Consider the following 13,629-nt stretch of genomic DNA (forward strand, 5'->3'; position numbering starts at 1 on the left):
TTTTGGGGGAGGCAAAAGTTTAAGATTTTCGGAGAAGTCAGCAGTGATGAAGAGAATAAGGATAAGCTACAGAACTTCAACCAGGATGCAAACATACTATACTGGCCGGAGGACGTCAAAAAGTTGGCTGATGATGTGCAGGAGATACTGCATGAGATTGTATCTGGAAAAATTTCACCAAAACGTAAGTAATGGACGAGGTCCATTCCTTATGGACGCCCGTCCCATCCAAAGTTTTTCTTTAATTTGTAGAAACTAAAAAATGGGGGGCGTCCATTAGAAATGGACGCCGTCCAAACATTTTTTTTTTTTAAGTATGGACGGGCGTCCATTAGGAATGGACGCCGTCCAAATGTAAGGGACAGCGTCCATAATTTATGGACGGCCGTCCCAAAGTTTTTTTTTTTTTTTTTTATTTAAAATTTTATGGACGGGCGTCTTTAAATAGGGACGCCGTCCCTTGTATATGGACGCCCGTCCATATAATAGGACGGGTGTCATGTGAGTGAATGGCCGTCCAAATTTGATGGACGGCCGTTCACTAGAAAAAAATTATAAAAAAATGAGAGGTGTGTACACGTAGGCGGTACACGATTTCGGTGTAATTTTTTGGTGTCCGTAGCAATTGCATGATTAAAAAACCATCCCCTTGAATTCACTTGATTAGTTCCCTTTCTCAACTCTTTCACAATGTCTCTACCAACTTCCCCGCCAAAATGGGCAAAAGAATCCGCCACAACCTTCCACATTGCCCTCAGTTTCATCGTCTTTCTATTTCTTGACTTTCTTGAAACTTTTCTCTGCCTACTTTTTAGATTTCTTGACCACTACTTTGAAGGCAAGCCCTCCCGCTGTTACTGTGAAAACACTAGAGAGCTAGAAGATGTTGAGGTATCAGAGACTCTGTGTGGGAGGAGAAACGTTTTTAGAGAAATGGGGTTTCTTCAGTTTGCCAGAAAACGGGAGGAACATTGTTGTTCCAAGAAAGTAGGAGGTCACGTGACGCATAGGTGGTCTGATTGTGGGTGTGAGTGTTGTGTTTCTTGGATGAAGATTGGCGATCAGAAACTTCATGTTGTGGTGAAGGAGCCCTCACAATGTAGTTTTATTTATTCTTCTTCTTTAAATTTAACTTTTGAATTCTGTTTTCATGGTTATGTTTCCGAGATTTTTGGTTTGCTTATGTTTAATTTCTTGTTAAATTGGAATGTTATGGATGTACTTGATTTGTTTGGTTGATGAGAAAATTATTAATTGAGTGATAAGAAATTCATAAGTTTAGCAATTGTTTGTTTCAGATAAATGCATGTTAGATTCTGCAAATAAAAAATGTTAGTGACTAAATTATGCTCAATTATGTATAGTTTCATATAGGTAACAGAAGTATAAAGATTTCAAGAGACAAATTGCTGGTTTTTTCTTTTTTTTCATTTAGTCAACCATTACTTGGCAAGTAATTGAATATTATGACATCTCTCTGGTAAAATTCTTGAGTGGTTAAGGCCTAGCTTGATTTAAACAAGAGTCAGCGGTGAGTAACTTTTAGTGATTTTTGTGGTAGCTAGGATCCAGCAGTAGTTCCGAATTGACAATTCCGTGAAGATATGAAAAAGGGATTTCTGGGTATTAAAAAGGCTAAAATTATTCTATCGTTGAAAAAATCACCAATGTAGCTTGTTTAAATGTGCATGTCAAAAATGGTAGCTTTTATTGATTTTCAAATGTTTGAAGTGTGCTTTGTTGAAAGTGAAATTTCCGGTCCATTACTTGTTTGTGATTTGCCTTTAAATGCATTTTCTGGGAGGTTTCAGAATTTGGACACTGACACACCAGAATCCTGTTCCGATTTCATTGAACATTGGTTACGCTGAAAGCCTACTCTTTAATCTATATATAACATGTGCATCTTCTGAAATTGTATTATATTCAGTAGTTTGCAATTGCTGATGTTGCTATTGAATTGATACAAGACGGTTTATTATCTTATTGCCCTTTTATGTTTGGCAGCCTCCATTGAGGATACAAGGGGAAATCCAACCGAAAATGTGATATTCTTACACGGGTTCCTCGGTTCTTCCTCAATTTGGACAGAGACAGTGTTTAAAAATCATTCCAACCATGTGAAGGATAATTACAAACTGTTTGCAGCTGACCTCTTGGGTTTCGGAAGAAGTCCGAAGCCAAGAGATAGCTTGTACACACTGAGAGATCACTTGGAAATGATTGAGAAATCTGTAATTACTCCATTTGATTTGAAGTCCTTCCATTTGGTTGCACATTCCATGGGTTGCATAATCGCATTGGCTGTATCTGCAAAGTATGCAAAGTTTGTTAAATCAGTCACTCTGGTAGCACCAGTAAGTTGATAATTTGATATGGTAGATTTGAATATTGATAACAACCCATAAGAAAATGCATCTTCACATGTTAATAGACAATTTTAGATTTGAGACAACCTGCATTACTTTTTGGTCAAACAATGTGTTTGTGCTATATATGATTATATAAACAAGCCATTAAGCTTTTCCTTTGTTTATCATTGTAAAACTAACTGTATTTAAATTTTCCTTTTAGCCAGTCTTGCCCTGTTCAGAAGATGGAGCAAGTTTCACTGTCCTTAATAGGCTTGCTAAGAGGAGATTGTGGCCACCATTATTGTTTGGATCATCAGTAATGTCCTGGTATGAGCACTTGGGTCGATGCATCTGTTTCCTTTTTTGCCGGAATCACAGGATGTGGGAGAGTATACTTAAGCTACTTACTCGGAAAAGGTACCAATCTCAATTGCATGATAAAACTACACAAAAACAATAAATCCCAGTCCTCTGTACTAAGCTTCTCATTCTCTTTACAGGGATCTCCCCTTCCTGGTTATGGACCTGACGAAGCACACCCATCATTCGGCGTGGCATAGTATGCACAATGTGATATGTGGTGGTGCAAAATATAACGATGATTATTTGAAAATTCTGGTTGCAAATGGAGTGAATGTCTGTGTTATTCAAGGTGATAAGGATGAGGTTGTTCCTGTGGGGTGTAGTATTTACATTAAGAAGAAGGTAGCAGATGCACAGGTCAAAATCATTCCAAATGCGGATCACAACACTGTAATTTTTGGTAGAGAAAAGGAATTTACGCTAAGTTTGGAGGAAATATGGGCACCATCTGCAGATACTAACAGTGTAGAGGAATGATTTTAAGGAGATGATTGTATGAGAAAGCTTAGTTCACCATCAAACTTATTGATTGAATTAAGTGGAGAAATTTTAGGTGAAGAACATTTGATTATGTGGAAGTGATGACTGTATATTTAGTACAAACTACTTGGTCCATTCATTTGTATTCGAACACACGCACGCAATAAATCAAGTCTTTAGTTGTCTCAAGACTAATGTATTTGTTGAAGATAAATTAATAAATTTGCTGCTTATATGCCTAGGTTCGACTGTTAATTAACTTTTACTGGGCTTTGAAGGTAAATTATTCCTCCTATACACATTGATGACGGCATGGACATTTCTTTGGCAGAAATGTCCACTTTTTCCCTGCTTCAAATTTTTTCTCTACTTTACTCTTGCAGTAATTTATTTGAATTTTAATTATTTTATAACTTGATAAATATTAAAATTTAAATATTTGAAAATTAAATTATGTTTTGCCCTATCACTTCAACTAGGACAATAATTGGTTGCCCTATCACCAAGTTCTTTTACCCCACTTAGAAAGTCTTTTTGCCGGACGACTTGTATGAGGTGACAGGGGCCCTTACTCCGTCCCATACAGTGTACTACTACCAGCCCCACCAGGGCTTCTTTGAGGTGCGATAAATGTTTGGGAAAAAAAATGTTGTTTTTATGTGAACTTTCTTGTGGTTTTTCGGGAAAATGAGTGTGTTGTTTTGGTAATTGTATTGCAGAATGCTAACATGGCGAATTTTTCAATTTATATACACTCTACGCAAGGTACTCAGAACTGAAACAGGAACTTGTTTGTTTCGGTTTCGATTCCTATGATTTAGTAACTGTACAGTACGAGTTCCTATATCCCAGGAATTGATACTGTGTGGGTTTGATTCCGATTCCCAGAATTTGGGTTGGGTGCCCAAACCCGCTCATCCATAGTTAAGACTAGGCAATCGCACATATACCCCAATCCTAGTCGTTGTTCCCGACCACGACGTTTCTTCTCTTGTTCCTCTTGATCCTTTTCCTGAACGGGAGTCGAATCATCGACATATTCTTTGAAGTGCCCCTGCTTGATGAGGCCTTCGATTTCTTGCTTGAGAGCCCGACACTTATCGGTGTGATGCTCATTATCCCGACGATAGTGGCAATATTTTTTGTTGTTTCTGGCTAAGGGAGGATTTTTCATAGGCTCTGGCTCTTTGAGCAAGCTGACCTTCTCTAACTTATCCAGAATAGCCAACATTGAGGCATTCAAAGGAGTGTATTATCTTTTGTCACGATCGTGACGAGGAATTGGGGCATAAGATTTTTTGGACTCAAATCGCTGCTTCGTTCCTATTCGCTGATCGTCATTAGCCTATCTACGATCAGCCCTTCTACTATTCTCTCCCCAATCGAGAGCAATGCTCGAGGGACCGGGTCGTGGCGATTAAGAGCGGCCACAGAATTTTCAATTCAGAGGTATTTCTCAGTGAGGTTGTAGAAGCAAGTGAGGGAAACATCGTCCTCGGATTGTAGTTCCTTCCACAAGTCAGTCTGCTGACGAACCCTCGCGATAATGAGAGTTCGAACGGACTCCTTGGGAGTATAAGCCACCTTGTGGAGTTCCCTGTGGAATCTGTCTATGTCAGACTGGAGGGATTCATCCCTCTCTTGCCGTATGTTGCTCAGGTAGCTCAACGGCATCGAAAACTTCCTGTTCGTCTGGAAGTGTCTTAGGAATAATGAGCTCATTTGATGCCATAAGCTGATTGATCCCGCGAGAAGCGACTTAAACCAGCGCTTAACATAGACAATTAGGGTTACTGCTAAGTCGTGACATTTGGCCAAGTCAGAGACTTGGTGGAGTTCCATGAGGTTGTTGAACTCGTAAAGGTGATCTTTAGGATCTGAATTCCCATCGAATGCCCGCATGTCGGGCATTCTGAATCTCGATGGGAAAGGAGCAGCTAAAACTGTTGGAGAAAAGGGAGACGTCTCTGCGACCTTCCCACACTCATTCTGTTGAGCCTTAAGTTGATCCAAAGCTCGTTATAGTTCCTCAATCTGAGGTACCAAAGCTGCCTGGGGATCACTTTTTGCAACGTGGGTTCGACCCTCATGGTTGTGGTTGAGGAAAGACAGCAAATCGGGCTCTTTCTCAACTCGGCTAGAAGCTCCAGTGAACCTTGACACACGCTGGCTGGGGCCGTGTGAAGGCATTGAATGGCTTGGGGAGTTTTTTCGATCTTTGTGGTGGTCCGAACCGACCCGCAGACGATAGGGGTTTCCCGCATGATGACGGTCGAGGTCATCATTTCGACGATATTGAGAATCTCCATGCCTTGCTCTCTTGTTGCCCATGCGACGTGGCGTGAGACTACTTATGCTGCGACATGTCGCCGAATAGTAATTCCATGAGTATTCTGCCCGTTGCACTACCGGTGTTGCTGGTCTCTCGGAGCCCTTCGGTCCACTGCTCGCCACTTACTTTCCTTTACTTGTGCGCACGGTACGAGCTTTTGCCCTTTTTCACGCTTTCGCGTGACCTGTAAGAGTCTTTGGTGGTGGCACCGCTTCATGGGACTTTGGCGGCATGACCCGATCCAAACGGTCCAGCCTTTGGCTAACCGTTTTGAAAATATTATTGAACCTCTCCAGGCAACTCATCACGGCTGGGTTGAGCTGTGAGGTTGAAGGAATATCCGCCATGATACTCTGTTGGACTAGCTGCACTTCGAGAGAAGTGTCATCCTATACCCGGGGGATTACCTCACTATCAAAGTCAGTTCGCTCAGTTTCAAAACCGCGAGCCATTTGCCGATAAGACCGATTGGTCAAAGGTTTCTGATGAAGAGCAGATACTAAATTAGGCCCTCCTTCTAGTGTCAAACTGTTGATGCTTAATTTTTAAACCAACGACTCACACGTGCAAAATGCTAAGCGGGCTTAGAAGTTACACGTGATATGGAAATAGACAACAAGAGAATAAATAAAAGACCATTTTTAAAGTAGTTCGGATGCTCAAAAACGATTCCTACATCCACTGTAGTTGTATTAATAGGTAGTTATAGTCTGGTCGTATGTAACGAGCTGAGTTACAATCTAAAGAATATATATATATATATATATATATATATATAGAGAGAGAGAGAGAGAGAGAGAGAGAGAGAGAGTGTGTGTGTGTGTGTGTGTGTGTGTTGTTTAAGACTAAAGATAAGCCCATCCCGTAAATGAGAGAGGATTCTTCTATTTATAGTGGGAGGATTCAAGATAATAATCATGAGCCTACAGTCCGGCAGGTGGGTACAATTCCTAACCTGCTTCTTATTGGTTGTCTGTACAAGAGATATCCTTAAATTGCGTAAGGCTTTGGGCAGGTGGACGATTCCTAGCCTCTCGCAAGCCTGACATTCACCTGCTGCATTGACGAGAATCATACATCTTCTATCATTGCGCAACGTGGCAACGTCTAGATGACACAAAGCCTCTCTGAATTCTGATTAGCTTTTGCTGATGAAAGTCCATGTCAGTCCTGGCTTTTGTAAGCATAACAAGTAATAGTAATTTTACCCCTAACATTGGTTTTGATTGTTTGGCCACATACAACAGAAGATACATGCGTATGTGACCCAATAATCAAGTTTTTATGTTTTTTCTCATTGCCATTGTCTTTGATCAATATATTGGTGTTGTTGAGCATCGACACGACAATAATGTCATCTGGATTCTCGGTGGCTAATGATAATCTAACAACTTGACCAAAAATATTTTATTTCTAGAAATTATTTTTACGCTTTATGAAATTTATAAAAATAATAAACTGCTTTTTAAATTTACTTTTATAAATATTACTAAGTTTATTGATATTATAATCGTAAGCATATTTTTATTGGAAAATTAATCAGAAAAAAGAATTCATATTTTATTTAATAATTTTTCATTTTTATATTGAGTGTTATATTATAATATTTAATATTTTAAACATTTTTTCTATATAATATGTTACACTATTATGAGCAAAGATTGATTTTATCAAGCTAACAACAATAAAATTTAACATAAAATATTACAATTAATTTTAATTTAAAATTTTATAAAAAAATGTTTTAGATTGGAAGATAATCTTTTGTAAACAATTTGCAAATCACTACAAAAAAAAAAAAAAAAAAAAAAAAAAAAAAAAAGATCTTATACAACAATATTAAAATATCGTCGTAAAAACTTATTTTATAATATCTCGTCTGATGATAATAATTTTCCAACATAAAAGAGTAATTATATAAGATTGAAAGCACTGCCATCATATAAACTAGTAACTATATACGAACTAATGATCAATCATAGAAGAACATCTCCAAATAACTCTTTATTATAAAGAGTCTATCCATAAAAATAAGAGTCCAACAGATTCTTTATCTTTAAAATATAAATTAGAGAGTGAATTTGACTCTCCACATTTAGAGAGTCAAATTTCACTCTCTATCTTAATTTTAATTAATAAACTACAAGTTCCTATGCATTTTATTTATTAATTATCTTTCATATTAAGTCTCTTTCTTAAAAATAAAGAGTATCTTCATTAAATTTAAAAAGTCTATTGGATTTGAATAAAAATTGTGTTCTTTATATTTAAAAATTAATGAAGATGTTTTTTATTTATATGAAAGATATTTTTTAAAATAAAGAACATAATTAGAGATACTCGAATAATTATAAAATTTTGAAAGGTTAATAACATTACAGACCATGTAACTCGGGTAACTACCTGTGCATTTCATAACAATGGAAACTACCACCGACACCCTTATCGTTAGAATTTTCTATTAGATATGTGGGTTGATCTATACAATTGCAATTATATCCATAATGGAAGTTATTTTAATTTTTTACTTCCCAATAAATTTAAAATGTAAAGAAATAATGCAATAAATTCAAGAAAAATCCTATTAAATTAAAAAAATGTCGTTTGATAGTTGATAAAACTAATTAATTTTACAAACAATATATATTAATTAATATATTCAAACTAATGCAAAATATTAAACAAAAATTCTATAAAATCTAAGAAAAATCATTTAATACAACTAATTAATATTACAAACAACATATACTAATTAATATATTTAAAATAATGCAAAAAAATTCAAGAAAAATCCTATAAAATTTAAGAAAAATCCTTTAATAAAACTAATTAATTTAACAAATAATATATATTGTTAATGTATTTAAAATAATGCAAAAGGTTCAAGAAAAATCTTATAAAATTTAAGGAAAATCATTTAATAAAATTAATTAATTTAAGAAAGAATATATATTGTCAATATATTTAAAATAATGCAAAAAGTTCAAGAAAAATCCTATAAAATTTAAAAATCCTTTAATAAAACTAATTAATTTTACAGAGAAAATAAATATAAAATATATTTAGAACAATGCAAAAATTTCAAGAAAAATCCTATAATTTCTAAGAAAAAATCTTTGATAAAACTAATTAATTTTACAAAGAATATATAGCGACTAATATATTTAAAATTAGATGAAAAATCTAAAAAATTAAAAAAATGCATGAAATTAAAAAACCTATCAAAAAACAATTTATCTATTTCAGAAAATATTTAAATATATAGAAATTATATAGAAAAATTAAAGAACTAGAAAAAAAAGGTCAAATCACCAAGCAATCTTAGATTTTTTTTGCCACAATCTTAGTATTATAGTTGGTGATCCTCTTATCACAAGCTACGATTGCAATTTTCTTTTTAATATTTGAAATTTTTATTATTCTTTGTAGGCACAAAGACTAATTTCACCTTGTATAAGTTGATTTAATGTCAAAACCTAATGGTAGGATGTGTCTTTGGTAGTTTCCATAAGATGTGTTTTTGTTTTATTCTTTCATTCATTTTTTGTATCTTACTTTATGTTTTGGAAATCTTTGTAAGATTTCTTTGCAAGTATAGTATTATTAGAGATATAAAGGGTCAGTTTCCTGGTTCACACAGGGTGCAATTTTCCTTAACCCAAATTTGAAGGTTAACAAATAGAGAGTTAAATGATATTGTTAGAGTTAAAAATAGCTGGGAAAAAAAGAGGACTGCAATGATATTTTGCACTTTATAATTTGAAAACTAGACCATGTTGTGGTTTTGAACTTTTTATTATGAATTTAAGAAAACTCAGTTCCTCCTTTCTCTGTTATTTTAAGCCCTAAATCAAATTTCTAAACCCATATTGAAGTCTGATTGCCGTCAACGAGCTTCCAGTCACTGTCACCGACGAGCTTCCATTCTCACCGTTGGCAAGCTTCTTGCAGAGGTAGCTTTATTCTTTTTCTTTCAAATCTAGTATCACTTGTCGGGATTATAAATTATTACAAAGCTACCATAATCTGTTTTAAATGTACTAAGATAAGACTTTGTTTCTAGATCTTTGTTCTTCATAATCCTTTTGTAAGTGGACTGCTGGTCCATGAATCTTGTCTTTTGCTGATAGTTAATATAACATTTTTCGGCTTATTTGAAAAATTAATAAAATAAAGTAAAGTAACTAAAAAAGAAAATATAGAATCAGCAATTAATTATTTTGCAACTAATTAAACATAGTTGCAGAAACTCATCTTTAACAACTAAATTAAATTTAGTGGCCCAAAATAATTGCTATTTTTTGGCGCCCTCCCTTTGCGGTAAAATGAAACAATATGTTAGTAACATTAATTTTTTATGATTAAATTTAATTTTTGATGACTAATTTTTTAGTTGTAAATAATGTTTTTTCGGCCACTAAGTGTTTAGTTGTCAAATAGAGGTAAATTCAACCACCCCTTACTGCCATACGGGTGGTGCCCCATGTTCTTGCTGGATGAAATATGGAGTAACTAAAATGTTATTTGGCAAGTAAAATTTTAGTTGTAAATAAAATTTTTTGGCAACTAAGATTTTAGCCCCTAAATATGGTTTACAAAAAATGAAATATACTAATGGTAACTAAAAAAACAGTTACAAAAAATAATGAACTAAAGAAATGACCAAGTTTTTTAAGATAAATAATAAAAACCTATTCTTATATAAACCCAACCTAATTACCGAATCCCTGATTCCCCAATTTCCCTTAATATTGCGCACGTCTTCCTTTTCTCCATGCACTCGTGCGATTCCAATCCACTTCTCCTTCTCATCTTCATTCATTCAATCTTCTTCTTCCATAGTCCACTCTTCTCCACCATCTTCTCCTCCACCGGGTTCTGAAGTTCACAAATGTAAGTAACTTTTTTCCTTTCTTCTTTTAACAATTTTATTTTGGTATTGGAGTGCTTAATCACATGCTTATGACAACTTGGCTGAAATTGAATATGCAATCCTGCTCTGGGGTTTAATTTGAATCTGAAGCCAATTCAAATTACAAAACTCAATACAAAAATTGAGTGAGTGATGGGCTCTTCGCCGACCGAAGCTTTTCCAACAATACAGGTATCTCCACAAAATCCTTTCATTTTCAAAGGAAAAAATTGTTTACACTTGTCTTACTCTTGTTTCGTACAAAATTGCTTTACAAACCTTGGATGGTAATGAAACTTCAAGTTTTCGATTGTTTGAGATTAAAATAAGTTGAAGAAGGGGATAAAACTATAATATTTAATATGGGCCTCATCCAATTTAATTATCTAGTTGGCTTTGTTTGTTATTTACTTTGTAAAGAAATTTTGCTTGAAGGAATACCTGCCTCTGTTTTAAAACCGGACTGGATCGACTAGTCCAACCAGTTTGACCGGGACGTAGCCTTAACTCCGGTCTGAGTTAACATAAAAACCGAAAATAACATAAAACCCGCTTTAGACCGGTAATAGACCGGTGAAACAGTATAAAACCGCCGATCCGACTGGTCTGGAGTTTAAAACGATTCACTATTTTAGGATTAATCGGATCCCTAATTCCTAAACCAGATTTGCAGTATTGTTTCATTCTCCATTTTATTGAGCTAGCAAACATTCTCCATTTCATTTCATACCATTTTCATCTCTAAAGACCAAATTGCATCTTCTATTCTTTTTCACTTACTCTAAAATTTATAGTGTAAAGAAGAATAAGTAAGGGAGGGGGAGGGGGGAAAGGAAAGACTAAAGAAGAAAAATAGAGGAAGAAAGAAGATTAGAAGAAAGAGAGGAAGGAAAAAAATTAGAAGAAAGAAAAGAGGAGATGAAGAGAAAAAGGAAGGAAGAAGAAAAAGTTATAGGAGAAAGAGGGGAACGAATAGAAGAAAGAAGAAAGTGACAAGGAGAGAGAAAAAAAGAGAAAGAAGAAATTGATTTAAAGAGAAAAAAAGCAGAAAAAGGAAAGTGATGGGGAGAGAGAAAAAAATAATTAATAATAGACAGGTTATTTCAAAATTCAAACTTACAAGAACTCATGGGTAAATTTTAGGGTTGTATTTGCAGGTTTTCAAACTTATAAGGACTGATTAAATTATTCCGAGATGTGTCTATTGTATACCAGTCAGACCGACTGGTCCAATCGGTTGGACCAGTCAACACAGGAACCGACCTCTTGATCGGGTTAAGGAGTGGTCTGATTTTTAAAACAATGATACATGCATGCCTTTGTACAAGTTACCCAAGTTCTTTTAATTACTTCCATCTTAAATTTTACTCATTTGATTGATCAATCGTTAAATCTGAAGACATTGGAGAAGTCTAAGGTCGTGATATTATGTTTTGAGTGGGTTATTCACTTGTTCTTAGGAAAGATTATTCAAAGTAAGTTTGTTGATAATATTTGGGAAAAAATAAGGTTTGTTGATAATATTTGGAAGGCATAAATTCCTCCAAAACCGTTTGCGGTTATGTATAATGTTAGAATTTATTATAAATCCCAACACTTTATAAAAACTCTTGTATTGTGTTATTTATGAATCAACTCTTGTATGTATTTACAATGTCTGCACATATAGATTCTTTTAATATATATGGATATATGTGTCTATCTAGGGTTGCTAACAGTCAAATCTGCAACTTCTAGTGTCATCTAATTCTCTCATTCAGTATCCTGCTCCACAAGCATGTAATTGGACTCTAGTTTATGCATTCATGACAATTAGATGGTATACAGTTTAGTCTTTGGGCATTGCATTGATAACTTATTAAGTTTGTCTTTGAAAATTGCTCTATTCCATAGTGATGACACATTTTATTACCATTCACAGAGATTGAAATTTGAGAATTTAATGAGGCTAATTGAAAGTTCTTGCCCATCCTTGCGCCTCCACAAGAAAGAAATTGAGAGACAGTTCAGTAAGCTGACAAGCATCCTGATCACCCTCTATATGCTTATGTACGTATTCTATCTTCTCATTTTAGCTTTCTTGGGAATTTTTCATGATTTTACTTTTCCCTATGTTATGCTAGGTTAAACAGATTTATAGTCCATATTTTGTGTTGTGTGTTCTATAGATGATACAAAGGGCAATCACAGAGTTGAATGAGCTCGGTGGTTCAAGTGAGGAAACCATATCAAAGTTTATTAAAAGAGTTGCCTTTTGCTCATATAAGCCAATTGACTCATCACCTACAAAAGTTTGTTAAGAAATGAGATATTGTTTGTACTCTTGGAAACTGTTATATACTTATAAATGAGAGTTGTGGTTTTTGTTATAAGTTGAAGGAGGAATAGAAACATTTGACAAGGAGGTGTTAGAAGGGAAGAAACCTTGCAAAAACAACAAATCAAGTTACAAGGACAGAGAATTCATTACCATATCCTCAAAATGATGAAAAAACAAGTGAAGGTATTTATTTATCCAAGTGATTAATTAATTTATTCATCCGAGTGATTAATTTTATACAAGTGCTTAATTTATTTATCCAAGTGATTAATTTTATACAAGTGATTAATTTATTTATCCAAGTGGTTAATTCATTAACATGCATTATTTACATAAACTAAAAATCACTCGGATAAATAAATTAATTTTATACCTTCACTTGTGTTATCATTATTTTGAGGAGATGGTATGGATTCTCTATCCTCATAACTCGATTTGTTGTTTTTGCAAGGTTTCTTCCCTTTTGACACCTCCTTGTCAAATGTTTCTGTTCCTTCTTCAACTTATAACAAAAATCAGAACTCTCATTTGTAACTATATAACAGTTTCCAGGAGTACAAACAATGTCTCATTTCTTAACAAACTTTTGTAGGTGATGTGTCAATTGGCTTGCATGAGCAAAAGACAACTCCCTCAATAAACTTTGATATGGTTTCCTCACTTGAACCACCGAGCTCATTCAACTCCATGATTGCCCATTGTCTCATCTATGGAACACACAATACAAAATATGGACCATAAATTTGTTTAACCCAACATAACATAGGAAAAAGTAAATCATGAAAAATTCCCAAGAAAGCTAAAATGAGAAGGTAGAATACGTACAGAAGCATATGGAGGGTGATCGAGATGCTTGTCAACTTGCTGA

At 34.5% G+C, this 13,629-nt stretch overlaps 1 protein-coding gene across 1 annotated transcript; it reads left to right on the forward strand.

The window, feature by feature from the left end:
• The first annotated feature begins 672 nt into the window (after positions 1-672).
• LOC116131458 (probable lysophospholipase BODYGUARD 4) lies at positions 673-3,406 on the forward strand. The gene is made up of 4 exons (XM_031417109.1): positions 673-1,099; positions 2,008-2,357; positions 2,575-2,771; positions 2,855-3,406. Exons 1-4 carry the CDS (start codon positions 691-693, stop codon positions 3,192-3,194), a joined length of 1,296 nt encoding a protein of 431 aa, XP_031272969.1. The 5' UTR covers positions 673-690; the 3' UTR covers positions 3,195-3,406.
• Positions 3,407-13,629: the final 10,223 nt, after the last annotated feature.

This window comes from Pistacia vera, unplaced genomic scaffold (assembly GCF_008641045.1).
Source record: "Pistacia vera cultivar Batoury unplaced genomic scaffold, PisVer_v2 Contig233, whole genome shotgun sequence".
Taxonomy (NCBI): Eukaryota; Viridiplantae; Streptophyta; class Magnoliopsida; order Sapindales; family Anacardiaceae; genus Pistacia; species Pistacia vera.